The sequence below is a fragment of the Macaca thibetana genome, chromosome Y (assembly GCF_024542745.1).
Source record: "Macaca thibetana thibetana isolate TM-01 chromosome Y, ASM2454274v1, whole genome shotgun sequence".
NCBI lineage: Eukaryota > Metazoa > Chordata > Mammalia > Primates > Cercopithecidae > Macaca > Macaca thibetana.
The window spans coordinates 10,074,049-10,092,161 of NC_065599.1; the positions used below are offsets into that span (position 1 = coordinate 10,074,049).

General features: G+C 43.5%; 1 protein-coding gene across 8 annotated transcripts in view; it reads right to left on the bottom strand.

Moving 5' to 3' along the window:
• Positions 1-3,285: 3,285 nt before the first annotated feature.
• The window catches only part of TBL1Y (transducin beta like 1 Y-linked), a 231,985-nt gene continuing 217,157 nt past the window's right edge, over positions 3,286-18,113 (bottom strand). For 6 of the 8 annotated variants that reach the window (XM_050777731.1, XM_050777733.1, XM_050777730.1 and 3 more), the window contains one exon: positions 5,922-12,114. In XM_050777731.1, coding sequence (XP_050633688.1) covers positions 11,965-12,114 — 150 coding nt within the window. In that variant the 3' untranslated portion in view covers positions 5,922-11,964. Of the gene's footprint in view, positions 4,011-5,921; positions 12,115-15,864; positions 17,805-18,113 lie in introns of those variants that run through there. The other 2 variants (XM_050777736.1, XM_050777734.1) reach the window with 2 other exon arrangements.

Sequence of the window (18,113 nt, forward strand, 5' to 3'; positions counted from 1 at the left end):
CCACCACAATACCACCACACATTAGCTCTGGGATGAACAAGGGCTGACTGATTGAGAAGCTCTTGAAAATTCTTAAGCTCACTGCATCTCTTCGGGTCTCCAAGTAACGTGAGGTTTCCTCCCTGTCGTGAGAGACACAAAATGAACTTAGTGTTGGGAGACGGAAACTGGATGGCCCTCGGGGGCTGACCCACAGGGTGCTGGACTTCGGGATATAGCAGAGAGAGACAGAGCTTGACACAACTTATTACTCCAGGCTGTAGAATCCAGGAAAAGAGCTACCATGCGGCCCACACCCAGTGGACTGGAGGACCACCCTAGTGGAAAGGGGACAATCTGGCCTCTGGCCTGCCATGTACACAAGCATAACAGTTGCTTTTGTTTAATGCTTTTGTTTAAAATAAATAGCACTCAAATATAAACTTTTCTTTTTAATTCTCAGCAAAGCAAGTTACTTCTATAGAATGGTGCGCCCTTACAGATGGAAGAATGGTGAGCATACACTTTGACAAGGGAGGGGAAGGGGTCCTTATCCCTGACACACATGGCCCCTGCTGCTGTGTCATTCCTCTATTGGCTAGGATTAGACTGCACATGATAAACTAATTCCAATTGGCTAATTTCAAGAGAGGGATGGGGTGAGTGGTGTGGTGGGAAAAATGGTTATGACAGAGCAGGTAATCAGAATGAATCAGGGTGGAGCAGGTAATCAGAATGAGTCACGGTGGAGTAGATAATCAGAATGAGTCAGGGTGGAGTAGATAATCAGAATGAGTGAGGGTGGAGCAGGTAATCGAAAAAGGTTGCTTTACAAGGAAGTTTAAAAGTTGAAGGCAAAGAATTGAACATACTGACATACTGATTCTTTGAAAAAAATTTAGAACTTATATCTCACAATGTAGATCATTTCTCTCCTTTCTGAATTCTTGCAGCTATTCTATTAGATGTCGCCAAATGGGTGTTGTCTTGTTAGCCATGAATACAAGCAGGGAGCTCAGTGTAGATCCATCTGTATGGTCTGTTTTCCTGGAGAACTTCAAGAGGACAGATGCAGTGTCAGCAGCTGTTAGAATATAACTAGTTAGAAAGGGAGTATCTGTCATGCTCTCTTGCTTATGGGACCCTGGAGACTCCTGGCAAAGTTGCATCTGAGGATGCCATTACTGTAGGCTCATAGGAAACCCTGAGATGCTCCCAGGGTCCTATGGAGTTGCTCCTTTTAAGTATCTTATCTTTAATGATGTCTTCATCCTCACATTGCATGACCCAGGGCCCTCAGCATACTTCACACAAACAGCCTCACTCTCCTATGTGTCATTTCCTTTCTGTCTTTGCATTGGAGTCACTTCTCTTCCTTTTCTTGTTTCCCTTTCTCCTCTCAAGGCTTTCCAGACTGAATTTTAGCCTCCACAGCTGAAGATAAGACCACCTCTAAAAAGAAGGTAGCAGCATTGAGAAGTGGTGTAGTAATCCTTCCTATAGTAAGAGGAGACACATATTGCATTTTTTTAACCTTTTTTTTTTCACTTTCACTACTTTCCCTCTTCTGATTTGACCACTCTATGAATATTAAGAGTGCTTTTATTTATTTTTCTCATCCCCTCTTCTGTGGTTACAAGGCTGTTTGGTCAGCTGCTTTTCTGCCTTCCTCTTTGGTTAGGCTGGAGCACCCCTTCTACCCCTTTACCTTCAGTTCTCTCTTCCTCTGTGCCATTTTGTTTCTGTCCTACATTAAGCATTTCACAGCTAATAGTCATTACCTTGGTAACGTTAAGTAGGAATTCTAAATTTCTCTTCAAAGATTTAATATGTCAATGTGTTCAATTCTTTGCCTTCTACTTTTATACTTCCTCGTAAAGCAACCTTTTCTGATTACCTCCTCCACTCTCATTCTCCATTCTTACTCATTCCGATTACCTGCTCCACCCTGACTCATTCTCCACCTTGACTCATTACGATTACCTACTCCACCCTTACTCATTCCAATTCATTCTCCACCTTGACTCATTTCACAGCCATTTTTCCTGCCAAACCACTTATCCCATCATTCTCTTTAAATTAGTCAGTCGGAATTAGTTTAGCCTGTGTAGTCTAATTGTAGCTAATAGGGGAATGACACAGCAGGAGTAGCCACAGGCAAATTTCAGGAATAAGAACCCCTTTCCCTCCCTTGTCCAGGTGTATGCACACCATTGCTCCTTCTCTGAGGGCACACCCTTCTATAGAAGTACCTTGCCTTGCTGAGAATTAAAAAGAAGATTTTATATTCAAGTGCTATTTCTTTTGCAGCACTGAAACTTTATTTATAACAGTAACATGCTTGTGAGGCCCTCCAGCACATTCTGAGGTGACCAGTGACTCCTGTGACCCATCAGTAGAAATCATTGTCTTTTCCCTGACAAGAACCTCTGAAACTATCGTTATCCATAACCATGAGAACACATTTTCTCTGAAATATGTAGCTGGCATATTTTGAATTGTTCAAGACCAGGGACTGTATCTTATTCATGTTATTGCCCAAAGCCGTGTAGTAAGCACTCAAAAGTTAATGGAGTGCCTTTGTCTTTACATTAAGTGCCTTTGTTTTTTCATTGAGACCCAGTGGAGGGAATCTACCATTTCAGAGTGTCATTTCGTTTCCACCTTTTCCCAGCAGGAACCTTTAAAAGCTTCCTCCAGTGGAACGTCTTAGAAGACATCCCATTTCTGAGACAGAAACAGAGTTGATCTCCCTTACTCCCCTGCAATTAACTGTTTGTTCCACACATGACAAACGACTCACATTTTCTTTGAGCAGTCAGCAGCAGATTTATGCATTTCTCTTTCTGTTTTCATCCTCTTATCTTAGATTCCAGGTTAGTTGCCAAAGCTTTGTTTTTGAGAAGAATGATTTGGTTTTTCTCTCTTAGGTGTAAGCTGGGCCTGGACCACGCCATCCACCACTGTGTCACCATGTACCTGCCCCTGCTGCTGGTCCTCATGGTCAACCCCATTCTATTCAGAAAGACAGTGACTGCAGGTAAATAGTAGGGAAGCTCTCTGGGTACACAGCCACTGGGAGTGGCCCTACATCTTGGGCTCAGACAGTGACACATTTCTTCCTGGAATTATCGGAAATAGTTGACTTCATTCATTGTCCTTCAGAGACATCAACAGAACGCAGCCACAAAAAGCAAGCAGGTTCAATAAATGAAACGTAAATGTGCAGCCCTCTGCCAGCACAAGGTCTGTGCCATTGTTTGTTAGCTCAGCACCAGGACTAATGACTTTTCATTTCAATGCTGGGACCCTCCTGGGTTTGCTGCAGGACTGCCATTGAAGCTCTGCGGAGGTGCGTGAGAAACAGGAGAGGAAAGAGGGAAGGGACTTGAGTGAAGACTGAGGAGGCTGTAGTCCCATAATGCACTTAGCTGATGTCTTTTCTCAGGAAAGAAAACAGGAAGTGGAGCATAGGAAATGAGTCAATGGCAATGGTTAGAAAAGGATAAGAGGAATGGAGTCCTTGACAACATACTTGGAAAAGGCTTCTGGGCTGCAGCCGGGGACCATCAGTCCAGCCCCTACTTCCTCCTCTAGGAAATGTGTCCTGGAGTGAGCCGCCCACCTCCTGATGTTAGCAATGGTGAATCCACACAGGTCTGAAGGATCCTCACTTCTTGCATCGTCAGAGGAAAGAATTCCACTGAGAGGCATAAGGGAGAGTGACAGACTGAGGCATGTTTCAGAGCAAGAGGGAAAGTTTATTAAAAAGCTTTAGAAGAGGAATGAAAGGGAGTAAAGTACACTTGGAAGATGGCCAAGCAGGTAACTTGAGAGAGTCAAGTGCACTGTTTAGCCTTTGATGTGGGGTCTTATATGTTGCCATGGTTTCTGGGGTCTTGTATCCCTTCTTCCATGATTATTTTCTTGGAGCAGGCTGTCTCCATGCACAGTGGCCTGCTACCATTTGGGAGGGGCCACATGTGCAGTGTTTCCTGGAGTTGTGTGCATGCTCACCAGCGAAAGTGTTCCTAGAGGAAGGTCATATGCCAGTTAGACTCTTCCATCTTGCCTCATACTGTGCATGCTTGAGCCCACTTTCCCAACCCCTGAGATTTTATGGGGAAGCTGCTGATCAACACTTTCCGGTGTTTCTATTTGGAGACTGCCTTCTGCTGGTACCAGCTGCAACCAATAATTATTTTAGAGAGACAGTTACCAACCACCTGTTGCCTCACATTCCTGGGGACAGAGACCTTTTCCTGCCGTATTCATATGTGTCTGACAACCTACTGTAACAATCAAGAGATGCCAGAAATCTCTCAAGGGTATTGGATTTGGAAGAAGAAAGTTTGCTTTAACTGTAAAGTCCTTTGAGTATCATCTGTTGACTGTAGAACTTTTTTGTTTTTTTCCTTTCAAAACAGCATCTCATTCTGTTGCTCAGGCTGGAATGCAGTGGCACAGTCATAGCTTATTGCAACTTCCACCTCCTGGGCCCAGTTGATTCTGACACCTCAGCCTCCTAAGTAGCTGAGATTACAGGCATGCATCACCACACCTGGCTGATTTTTGTATATCCTTTTTTTTTTTTTTTTTTTTGAGATAGGCTCTTACCATGTTGCTTAGGCTAGTTTCAAACTCCTGGGCTCAAGCGAGCCTCCCCCCTTTATCTCGCAAAGTGCAGAGATTACAGGTTTGTGTCACTGTGCCAGGCCTGATTGTACAAGTTTTTAAAAACATTATTTTAGTCAGGTACCATGGCTCATGCCTGTAATCCCAGCACTTTTGGGAGGCCGAGGTGGGTGGATCACATGAGGCTAGGAGTTTGAAACCACCCTGGACAACATGGTAAAATGCTGTCTCTACTAAAAACACAAAAATTAGCCAGGCCTGAAGGTGCATGTTTGTAATCCCAGCTACTTGGGAAGCTGACTCACAATAATCGCTTGAACCCTAGAGGCAGAATTTGCAGTGAGTAAAGAAGCCAAGATTGTGCCACTGCACTTCAGCCTGGGCAACAGAGTGAGACCCTGTGTAAAAAAAAAAAAAAAAAAAAAAAAAAAAAATTGTTATAGTACCCTATCACTAGTCATAAAAATTACTGTTTCTTTGGACAAACCTCCTTATACGTACATTTAAATATAGTATGCTAAATATAGCTTTTTTTTCCCCGCAAAATCTCAGTTATTCAAAATCATCAAATAAAATGAAATCACTTATATATGCTGTTAACAGTGGTTGTCTCTGGGTGGAGGGATCATGAGTTATTCATACTTCTCTAAATATATTTCCTAACTTTTCTATAAGGCAAAATTATTTTCCACATTTTAACAGGTATGAATTATTTTTATAATAGACAAAATGAACCTTTAACAATATAATTTCTGGACTAGAAAATTCAAATAATAAATAATTTTTAAAAATAATAAAAAGAGCCACCATATGACACCCCAGCTCAGAGTCTGTTTGAAAATTACCACAGAAATCACGTAGAAGTTCGCTTGAATCCAGGACGTCCTCATAAACAGTGGGTGACCTGTTTAGAATCAAGTCTTTTCTTTTTTTTTGAGATGGAGTCTCACTCTGTCACCCAGGCTGGAGTGCACTGGCGCGATCTAGGTTCACTGCAAGCTCCAACTCCCGGGTTCATGCCATTCTCCTGCCTCAGCCTCCCGAGTAGCTGGTACTACAGGCGCCTGCCACAACGCTTGGCTCATTTTTTGTATTTTTAATGGAGATGGGGTTTCACTGTATTGGCCAGGCTGTTCTCAAACTCCTGACCTCGTGATCTGCCCGCCTCGTCCTCCCAAAGTGCTGGGGTTACAGGCATCAGCCACCGTGCCCAGCCAGAAGCAAGTCTTTTTGAAGTGCCACCAGCTCCTTTAGCAGGAATGCTGTTCCAGAACTGCAAGCCTTCTTTAGAAGTTTTCCCAGCTGGTGTCTTGGCTCCAGGAAAGGCAGGTTCACTACACTAACAAAACCAGCTCTCCACCATCCTTGTCAGCCACCCAGACTCTCCTCAAAATCTGGCTGGGTGATCCATGGCCAGTCCTCCCCCATCCTTCAATCCCTTTACCCACTGTTTGAGCAGCTCAGCACACTTGCTCTGAGTAAGTCAGACCGAGATTCCCCCAGATTCACCTTAATCCAACTCTGGGAGGAAGATCTGAGTGTCATGTTCTCCCACAGCCCATAGTGCATGTGTCAGAAAGACACAACAGTATTGCAGTTGCCTTTTTTTGAGGAAGGATCTCGCTGTTGCCCAGAGTGGAGTGCAGTGGTGTGAACTCCAAGGTAGTACTACGTGCTGCATCCCATTGCTGTCAAGCACTTAACATGACTGTACTGCCCATTCATTCCCCATGTTGACTGAGCACCCTCTATGTGCCAGGTGTTATCTGGGACATCGGGTACAGTATGGTGACTACAACACATTCCCTGTCCACTGAGACTCTCCACTGTAGTGGCAGAGACAGAGAATGAAAAACACAAATAATGATACGATACTCCATCCAGGTAGCGGGAAGTGCCATAAAGAAAAATCAGTGAGGATTGGGAGCATGGTTTTAGAGAGGGTATCCCAGAGTCTCCCTGAGCATGAGGTAACATTAGAATTGAGACCCGAACGAAGTGTAGGAGCCACAAGAAAATCAGAGGAGCCTTACAGACAGAAAAATAGAGTTACAAAGGCACAGTGGCAGGACCAAGCCTGGAGTGGGAGGGAGAGAAGCAGTGTGCCTAAGTGTGTAAGGAAAAAGAGAGGGACTCAGAGGAAGCTGTGATTGTCACCAAAGCCCATGGGTGGAGGGGCTTTGGAGGCTTTTTGTGGGCTTTTTGGAGTCATTTGCCCCATCTGTGGTTGGAAAAGCCACCCTTCATGATGTCTTCCACCTCTGTATTCCCCACACACAGCTTGCAACCTGGGATGGAGCAAGTATTCTAGTATATTTGGGGATTGGAAGAATAATTTTGACAGTGGTTTCAAAGGGTCTCAAAGAAAGATGATGTATTGCTGGAATAATGACCAATGCCCAAGATTATTCTTTTGACGGGATTCCCATTAACTCTCACACTGCTGACTGATGCTCACATTTTTTTCCCCTTTGTTCTGTGTCCTTTTTAAACCATGTCATATTCTGGAAGAACAACATGGGGGAATTGATTAATAACCAAAACAAGACTGAAGGAAAATGATAACGAAATAGAAAGCCAGCTAGAATTAGCCCCAGATAACTACTGAAAATGGATTGGTAGTTTGGCTTTGAGCTTCCTAGCTGGGGGGTAAAGAGAAAAATGTGACCAGTTACATGATTCTTAATTATTTTCAAGAAAATACTGCATGCGGGAGCAAAACCATCCTGAAATCCACACTTGATAAAAATGTCTCATGAAGGAAATACTGAGCACATTTGGACAAATACATTCTTGTATTTATAAAAATATTATTTGTCACTTTATCATCTTATGTAGGGTCATGATCAGAATAAGCTTAATTTGACAAAGGGTTACCAGGAATGTAGTAGTGCGTATTTAATTTGGGCTGGATGTGTATTTATATTGGGCCTTGAGACAGAGTTTTCCATAAGTAGACTTAGATGCTGATGGGGAGGAGCTGCTTGCTATAAACATGTGACATTGCCCCTGAAAACACAATTGGGAAGTGTAGTTTTTCACGTGTGGTCTCTCTCCCTTCCAGCGCTTCCTGGAGTTCAGTGTAGGTAGCCAGCCAACCATAGGGTCCGTGTTGCCTGAGTTGCCATCCCTAGTAGAAGCTGCACCAGCTGTCACAAGAGTGCTGTCTGCTTCTAAATTAGAGAGCACATGTCCTGGGTCTCTGAAACTTTCCTAAACCAACAGTTTTGTTGCCTGCACATCTGTGCCACGACCAGCCATTAACTGGCCTAGACAATTCTGTAGGACTTGTTTCGTCCATCATAATGATGTAATAAAATGTAGATGGAAAGATGGTGTAGGTTTTTGTGTTGTTTTTTTTTTTCATAGATGAAATGAAATGGTGGGATTTTGACCAAAGTTGGCATATGAAAGTCAGCGCAGTGAGTGTTGAGCACATTTTCTAAAGCTGAGGACCAACCGGCAAGGACATGGACACACAATTTTTGTCTTTTCTCCTTCAGGTTCTGATGCCAGCACATTTGAAATCCATACTGCAAGCGAATCCTGCAATAAAAATAAGGGTGACCCGGCCAGGTGTGGTGGCTCAAGCCGGTAATCCCAGCACTTTGGGAGGCCGAGACAGGCGGATCACGAGGTCAGGAGATCAAGACAATCCTGGCTAACACGGTGAAACCCCATCTCTACTAAAAAATACAAAAAACTAGCCGGGCGAGGTGGCAGGCGCCTGTAGTGCCAGCTACTCGGGAGGCTGAGGCAGGAGAATGGCGTAAACCCGGGAGGCGGAGCTTGCAGTGAGCTGAGATCTGGCCACTGCACTCCAGCTTGGGCGACAGAGCAAGACTCTGTCTCAAAAAAAAAAAAAAAAAAAAAAAAAAAAAAAAAAAAAGGGTGACCCTGCGTGCCAAACCCATAGAGACCTGTAAAGTGGATGTGCCAAGAGCCCAGCTCCCATATTCCTGACTCTTCTATTGTCATCCTTTGGAACTTTGTTCTCACTTTTTCATCACTGCACTGCCAAAGTGCAGCAGGCCCTTGACCTTGCCCTCATCACTAGTTAGAGTTTTTTTAGGGTAAGAGAAATGATTCATGCACATGCATGTGGCAATGGAAGAGCCCCCTCCGGACCACTCTGCTGCTTCTCTAGCCTATTGTCACTAGGAAGTTTTCTGAGGCTGGCTATAAAGCTAAGTGCAAGATCTATGTCCTTGGGAAAATAAATAAAATAAGGTAATTGTGACTGAGCTCTTGGCCTCACTTGGATGCTGTCTTAACAACACTTCTATCCAAAGAAAATATATGCATAGCTTAATGAAAAGCATGAGTTTTGAGAAGTGTGTCGTTCTGTGATATATAATGTTGTGTAAATACCATACGGCGTACTTACACAAACCTAGATGGCACAGTCTACAGCACTAGGCTAGATGGTAGAGCCTATTGCTCCTAGGCTGCAAACCAGACTGTAATGAATGAAACGTGACTATACTGAATACTGTCAGCAACTGTAACACAATGGTATTTGTGTATCTAAACATAGAAAAGGTGCAGTAAACGTGTTTTCTAGAGCAAATGCCCTCCACTAACCTTACTGACATCACCAAAGAGCAGCAAGGTAGAGAAGCAGCAGGATAAACGGGGAACCAGGGTGCCAGTGGAGCAATGGCACAGCCTGGCCTGCTAACACCCAGTAAACGGCAAAGAAGGGAGTGTGACTTTTTTTTTTTTTTTTTTTTGGTTTTTGTTTGTTTGTTTTTGAGACAAGGCTGGAGTGCAGTGGTGAGATCTCGGCTCACTGCAACTTCTGCCTCCCAGTTTCAAGCTGTTCACCTGCCTCAACCTCCCAAGTAGCTGGGACTACAGTCGTGCACCACCATGCCTGGCTACTTTTCATATTTTTAGTACAGAAGAGGTTTTGCCATGTTGGTCAGGCTGGTCTCAAACTCCTGATCTCAGGAGATCTGCCCACCTTAACCTCCCAAAGTGCTGGGATTACTCATGTGAGCCACCATGCTCAGCTGGGAGCATCTTTCATCACAAATTTAGCCTTTTGGTCCCAAAGCTGTCCTGAATAACAACATAGTCTAAGGAATACTTGGAACCTCATTAATGCCCAGAAAATTGCCTGTGTTCCCAACTTTCCATCAGTTAAGATATATGAGAGGACTTCAAAAAGTCCATGAAAAAAATGGAATAAAAAAACGGAAATAAAGAATAGAAACTTCGTTTCTCAACATAAGCTCATCAAGTTCAACACACTTTGTAAACAATGACAGCAGCCATTTAATCCAGCCCTAAAGAACTGAAGGTCCTGGGCACTTAACCATATCAATGCAGTCTTTTTTTACAGTAACAACTGGAGGAAAAAAAAATACAACAAGGATGCCCCTTAAAGATTAAGAAACAAAAGAAGTCAGAAGGAGCCAAATCAGGACTGTAAGGTGGATGCCTAATGATTTCCCATGGAAACTTTTGCAAAATTGCCGTTGTTTGATGAGGTTAATGAGCAGGAACATTGGTGTGCTGGAAAAGGACCCTTTGGTGACACTTTTCCTGGGCATTTTTTCTAATAAAGCTTTGACTTTCTCAAAACCATTTTCGTAATAAGCAGATGCTATCATTCTTTGGCCCTCCAGAAAATCAGCAACAATAATGCTTTACGCATAAAAAAACAAACAAACAAACAAACCAAAAAAACACCTGTTATCATGACCTACTGAGCAGTCTGCTTCTGCTTTCACTTGGTAGCCATTGCTTTCATTGTGCTTTGCCTTGAGGATTGTATTGATAAAGCTGTGTTTGGTCTCCTGTTATAATAATTCTGTAGAAGGGCCTCAGGATCTTCATCCCACTCGTTTAAAATTTCCACTGAAAGCTTAACTCTTGTCTGCAGCTAATGTGGGCACAACAGTTTTGGAACCTGAGTGTAAAGTTTGCTTAAGTTGAATGTTTCGGTCAGATTGTGTAAGTTGAACCAGTTGAGATGTCTGTGGTGCTGGCTGTTGTTTCTGCTGTTAATCACTGGTCTTCATCAGTTAGGGCATGAACAAGGATTTGTTTCTCTCAAATTTATGTGCATGGTCTGCCACTGAGGGCTTCATCTTCAGTATCATCTCATTTCTTCTTAAAACAACTTACACATTTGTAAACTGCTTATCTCTTTGGGACACAGTGCTCATAAACTTTTTGTAAAACATCAATGATTTCACAATTCCTTCCCCCAGACCTCACCATAAAATTTGACATTATTATTTCAATTTTAACAACATGTTGCTCTGCTTTAATCAAACTGATGTCTCACACTTTTTAGTGCTACAAACTAGATACTATTCAAACATGTTGTAATAAGTTAGGATGAGCTTATTTTGATGCAGAAAGTCTTGTGAAATCCACTGCTTTTCCATAATATGTATTTTTTGAACTTTTTGAAGCTCCCTTGTGTGTATGTGTATTATTATCGTTTTACATTTAACAAAAATGTTGCAGTATGCACTGGGATTACAAACCACCAGTATGTATACAGAAAAGCAAGACACAATATTTTCTCAGGATACTGTGAACAGCTCTGCCATGTGACACCTCCCTTTATATAAGGAATATTGAATTCAGGAAGGTTCTGCCTGTGTACTTCTGGAGTCACAGGGTTGCAGATGGATTCTGAGCACACCATAAGGTAGTGCCTGCCCAGGCCTGCCCCAACTCTCTGGATAACTCTTCCTTCACCCTCCTCAGGATTAGCCTGGGCTAGGCCTCACACACCTTGATCAAAGGTATCAAGGAAACATGAACAAGTTTTAGATTTTCTAGGGAAATGTGCATCCTTCATCTCAGTAGTGGTATTCTGTCTATACTCCCCTGAGCTCCCAATATTAGAAGCCCTTCCTCTATTTGGGGATATCTTCCTACCTGATAAGGCACAGCCGCACTCCCCAGTTCAAAAGCAAAGAGGATATTTTTATAGCCTCCACTGCAGCTAGAGCAAGGCATGTGACCTGGTAGAGCCAATTAGGCATCTCTCTCAAGTTACCAGCTCACGCTCAAGGTAATGAGTTGCAGAGAGGCACTTCTGGAGAGGCCATGGCAGCAGGCAAGCCCACTTTGGGAGGCAGTGTTGAGTGTTCCTCCAGAGTCAGTCTAGCCTTCAGGGTGTGGGCAACACCCACTGCCACATCTGTCATCTTCATGACCCAAGTGTTGCAGCCTACTTTTCGCAGTTCCTGTCTGCGTGGCCTCTGAGCCTCATTCTCCGATTTCTCAAAGCTTGCCAGTATCAGGCCCATTTATTCCTTTGGGCTTACATTAGCCAGAGTTGGATTTTGATGCTGTCAAACAGGAACACTGAGAACCAACTCTTCAGCCAAGATGATGACTCCCAGTTGAGACACCAAGCATCACCAGCTGATACTCATGCATATGGCTTTGTCCTGATGAGCACAGCCAAGTGAGAGGGTGACTAGATGCCTTCTCATGGTGACTTGACAGGAACTGGGCCAGGCCTAGGTACTGGGGACAGAAAAATGATCATCAGGATGTGTATTAGGGCAACATAGGAAATGAGACAATTGGGCAAACACATGAAGAGATGATGGCCAGCCTTGGTTCTAAGTGACTTCCCTATAAGGCTGGTTGCTGCAGAGAATTTGGCTTGTTTTGTTATCAATGTTTTGCAGATGGCAAGTGCTCGAGTCACTGTTTTGAAGATGGCAGGTGCTTGAGTACATTGGGGGTGCTACAGGAATGATGGAGTGGAAAGAAAGTAATGGCGATGATGGCAGGAAAGTTCTTGAATAGGTATGAGAGAACAGCCAGAAGTGTGTTGGCCTGTGAGAAGGAGGTGACAACGGAGGTGTAGTTTGGAGTGAAGACTGGGTGGAAAGATGACTATTCCATCAGAATGGATTGTATTTGATTTTAGTTTACTGCCTAACCATAAGAAAAAAGTGTTTTGCTTTGTTTGGCAGGATCTCACTCTGTCACGTAGGATTAAGGAAAGTGGTGCTCTTGCCATGGGTCATTGCAGGCAGCCTCAGCCTCCTGGGCTTAATGATCCTCTCGCCTCAGCCTCCCAAGCTGCTGAGATCACAGGCACTCGACACCATGCCTGACTAATTTTTTTGTAGAGATGTGGTCTCACTATGTTGCCTAGGCTAAAAAACTTTTTTATAGTCTGCTCATTTCACCCCATTTCAAAGTGAGATTATTATCAACATGTGCAGATATTACAGAAGAGTGCATACTCCCATCTGTTTACTTCCTGCAGAGTATCTCTAAATAAGTATCTTTTACATGAGGGTATAACTCTTCCTAACAAAGGCACTGTTCTGCAGAACATTCACCTCACATTCTACCTGAAGGTTGCTCCTATAAATATCCTCCATTTCTGTCCCTGATTTTCCCTTTGTGTTCTCCAGAAGGTAACGATAACCTGTTCTTGCTTTGCTTAACGTGCCTTGGATGAGACACTCCAGAGACAAAGACTGGAAAGAGTGTGTGTTAAGCAAACGATTTGTTTCTAAGCTACCTATGACCTGGAAGCCCCTTCCCTGCTTTACCTGTGCTTCAGGTTGTCTCGCCTTTTCTGGACTGAACTAGTGTTTATCTTACACATCGGTTGATGTCTCCTGTCTCCCTAGGATGTATAAAACCAAAGTGTGCTCTGACCACCTTGGACAAATGTCATCAGGACGTCCTGAGGCTGCCATGGGCGTGCATCCTCAGCCTTGGCAAAATAAACCTTCTGAATTAACTGAGATTGAGGCCTGTCTCAGATATTCGGGCTCTCAGATCCTTCGAGGGAATCACCCATAAAAGCCTCTGCACCCCTAGCCATTTGCTTTGCCCTAGTGTGGAACAAGCAAGATTAGAGGGAAATGACTGTGACTCACCTGCACAGTGAAACCTTAGACTAAGAGTAAGCCATGTCTTTGCCTCCCAGAATCTACTGCCTCCTTCATAGAATGCAGATGGAAATCAACATCCATTAACTAATTACATTATTTAACAGTGTAACATACAGAGCAAATGTCAGTAAATGTTTGCCACATGTTAAGTCTGCAGTGTGCAGACATCCATGCCCTAAATTGCCCCATCCTGTAACTTTAGGTTCTTCAAATTACTCATGGCTAATTTGGGAACCCAACCAACCAACCTGCTGATGAGAGAACTTTCATTTGCTTTGACTTTTCCCAGTAGGCAGTCTGAAATAAAATAATGAAAAGGAAACACACTAAAAAGCCTACCTTTCAGCCAGAGGCTGCTGTGAACACCACATCACTGCATTCTGCCCCCTGCTCCCTATCTCACACAGCAATCCTGGATAGAGGCATGCAAGGTATTTCCTTCTCGAGAAAATACAGAACTCGGTCTTCAGTCACTGGTGTCAACCTGGGCCCAAGAGCTCCAGAGTGACAGGAAGAAAGCACACCCACCAAGTTCTTCAATATCAAAATAGAGCAATGTATTCATGATGCCAAATATGATCTGTTGATTCTGTGTTGAAACAAATGAGCTACAGCACACAAAGTGATGTTTTTTTTTTTCAAAGGGCATGAGGGTGAGGTGGCGGGGGGATGAAATGGGTTGATGTCATTTGAACAGAATCTGCAAAGTGTGGACAGAGAACGTGTCCGGCTGTACATCTGACACACAATAAAAACTGCACAAGCCAGAATGCAAAACTTCAGTGACTGCCAGAAGGACCATTTCTGCATTTGACAAGAAATACAAGTTGTTTTTTTTTTTTAAATGATGGAAAATAAGGTTAACAAACAGAAAATAAGGAACAAGCGGACCCTTACATTTGACAAAGTGCACTTCACTTGGCTCAATGACCTATTTCTTAAGAAGACAAAAAAGTCATGTTCTACAGTGTCGTGAGGGGGTCAGAGAGTTTCACCCTATAATGTTCTACCCTTCTGGTCCTCCTTCGATAAGGTCATGTCTGCCTTCAAGGTCAAGTTTGGTCAGTATGACTTAGGCATTCCTCACTGTGTTTTAAGAGCTGTAAACAACATTGAACAATAACATTCCACTTAGGCCATTCCTTGGTTACAGGGATGGCTCTACTAACATTCCAGCAGCACACAGGGTAAGCAGTGTTGTATAAACGCTGGAGGCTCTGGAAACAGCTATCCATGGTGGTGTTCTGTTGAGAACTGGGGTAGATGTGGCGGGGTGGGGGTGGAGGTGGTGCTAGCTGCATTCTCATGCTTGGTCCTGCATGCAGCCACAGGAAGGACCTCTCCAGGCTTAAGCTAGAGAAGCCAGTAATACAGCCTGGGGTTCTAGGCCTCCCAGACCAGGCTTCTACCTAACAATTCATCCAGACTAAAGCCAACCCTTGGGAGAGACCCTGGCTACTGACCTTCATGTGAAGATTGTCTAGTGAATCGCTTACAACACATCCCACCATTACTGTCCCACAGTTGTTTCCGGTTTGTCAAGGGTTTAAGTCATGTCCTGATGACAGGCTGACCTCTGACAGCTGATGCTCTGCAGAGATGGATGTATCTTTATTTGGGAGGTGTAAAGATGGTGTCATTTGGTCCTTAACAAACCATACCCTAACACTTAGTGAGTCCCTGGGAGGGGAAATCGTCACCTCATCTGGGGATACTAGCTTCATCAAAAATGGGTGTGGTGAACCCACTACATCACTATGGCCTGCTTTGCTAACTGTTTTGGAACAGAGCCCAAATAAGATACTCATCTCGGAATGAGACATTTTGGTCTTCTCAGGCTTGAATAATTCACATATCCAAGCAAAGGCCAATCAATGATATAGAATGAACAATGGACTCTGGCTTTTGTAGGGGTTGTGGTGCATTCCAAATTCCATAGGAAGCCCTGGCCCTTGCCTGATGTCTGATTTTTGGCTCTGCAGATGAATGTCACCCTCACAATAACAACACCCTGTGTCTCACTTCTGGAACACACAAAGCAGACTGCAACACTGCCAGTGAAACAGCAGCCCCCACAGGCCAGGCCAACTTCCTTAGCCCTTCTTCTGCCCACAGGAAAAAAAATGGGAGAAGACGCCCTTGTATTTGACACCTTTTCCCCCTTGCTAAATAAAAAAGTCAGTCAGTGTTGGGTTATGACAATGAGGATGAATGTCACCTGATCCAATGAAATGAAGCACTTCAAGAAACACAAAGCCTTGTTTAATTTTCTTAAAAAAATAGAAGATTCATTAAAATATATATATTATATATATGTAAAATTTTATATATATAAAAATATATATTTGTCCTAATCTTCAAGAGAGAAAGAAATTATAAAGACAACAGAAATTATTAGTGACATTCTAAGTCAATATTTCCCCTCCAGGACTAAAATCTTCCTTCCACATGCATTTTTGGCATTGTTAGACCAAGTGACGTGCAGGAGCCTCTGCAATGACTCACCAAGCCAGCTCTTGGAGAAATGACCATCACTTAACATGGTTGTGGCAAAGATGTAGCCAACAGGCCAAATCCAGCCAAGCTGTGAGTTTCTAGAACTTCTGCAGTACCTTTTTGTTCTGCCAATGCTCCCTTGAAGCTAGAGGGCATGTGGTCCTTCACTGCTTTCCTGCCAGCTTCCAGGGTATGCACACATTGAAAGATGCAAGGTTCTTCTTCCAATCAGCATGGCTAGGACCTCCCTCACTGGCTGCAGAGCAATCTCACTACTGACCCCTAGGGGTAACCCTTGTCCACTGGAGTTCTCTAACCACCTTTTCTGAGGGTGAGGAGAAAGCCAGGGACTCCTTCAAGCCCCACCTGTGGCTTCTTCAGTTCTTTTTAAAACATAAATCAAACAAAGCTCTCTCCATCTGTTGGTCATTTTAGGATTCTAAAATCATTTTAACATAAAAATATTTTTTCCCAAAAATATTCCAGGCTCTTTTCTAAGTCATTCTTTTTCTTCTGTTAAAAAGTCCCCCTGCCCTACCTTGTGCATAAAGCACTTATTATGCACCAATGTGCCCTTGAGACTTAAGATCTGAAGCAACCATGAGAAAGGCATAGAGGGAAGGAGGGAAGGGGGAGAGAGGAAGGGAGAGAAAGAGAGAGAGAGCATGAGAGAGCAAGGGGAGGGCAGGGTGGGAGAGGGTAGAAGGGAGAAAGCTGTCCCTCAGAGATTTTGTCTTCATGTCCATGTGGCTGCATCTCTTCAGGGTGCACTGAAAAACCAGACCTCATTGGAAGGTAGAAGGTGGGCAGGGAGCAAAAGAGGAAAAAGACAGAAAATGCAAAACAGTTTCCATCTCAGACATAAGAAGGCCTCAGATGACAGAATTCCAACTGATAGAAAAACCACCCAACAAAGAAGATTCTGGAAAACAAAGTGTTGGGATTACAAACTTGCGCATCTTATTGGTATATAAACTGGTCTTTGCACATCCTTTGTAAGAGCAATGGCACTGTCCACATTGTTAAAGAAAACAAATCAGAAAACATCCCAAAGATTTTTTTTTTTTTTTAATTCCCTGTTTGATCAGAAGCATTTGCTTCTTTTTGGCACAGCTTTTAAGATTTCTTTCTGACGGGCCATCACAGAGCCTGTTCCGTCACCTCGAGCTGCTGACCTGCTGCTTCCTGGGCTAAATGTCTTCGATGGCAACCATTCTTTACCCCTTTGACAGGACTGTTCATTTGCTTCTGTTTTTGTTTGCCTTTTTAAAACTTCTTGAGGCTAAGGGCGGTGGCTCACATCTGTAATCCCAGCACTTTGGGAGGCCAAGGTGGGTGGACCACCTGAGGTCAGGAGTTGGAGACCAGCCTAACCAACATCATGAAACCCTTTCTCTAGTAAAAATACAAAATTAGCTGTGTGTCATGGCTGCATGCCTGAAATCCCAGCTACTTGGGTGGCTGAGACAGGAGAATCGCTTGAACCCTGGAGGCAGAAGATGCAGTCAGCCGAGATCACAGCACTGCACTCCAGTATGGGCAACAACAGTAAAACTCCATTCCCCCGCCAAAAAAAAAAAAAATTCGTGATAAAGATTATGAAAAAATATACACTCCTGTGGCCTGGAACAAGTTGGTTTCACAGTATACTCTAATACAAGTCAAGTTCATACAGTTTTGGAGCTGATAAATTGTATTTGAACACAGCTGCAACCCCACACATTCATGGCTGGTCATTAGAATTCTTTTCTTTTTTTCTATATTTTGTGTTTACTTTCGCAGATCCAGAACACACACCTAGAAGGAAAGACAAAGTACTTGTCATCTTCAGAGACAACCTAAAGATGTCTTTAGAGTGAGAGGTCAGCAAATTATGGCCCTCATGCGCAATCTAGGTTTCTACCAATTTTTCTAAGTCAAGTTTTATTGGAACATTGTCATGAAGGATCAGAGAACCTCTCAGACTGGCATATGGACATCGGACCAACCAAATCCAAGCAAACAGCACACAGCAGAAAGGCCAGGTTAGGAACAACTCTAGGAATTAACACAGTGGGAGAGACCATTGGCAGGGGTCCCAAAATGGACACCTGCAACTGTGGGGCA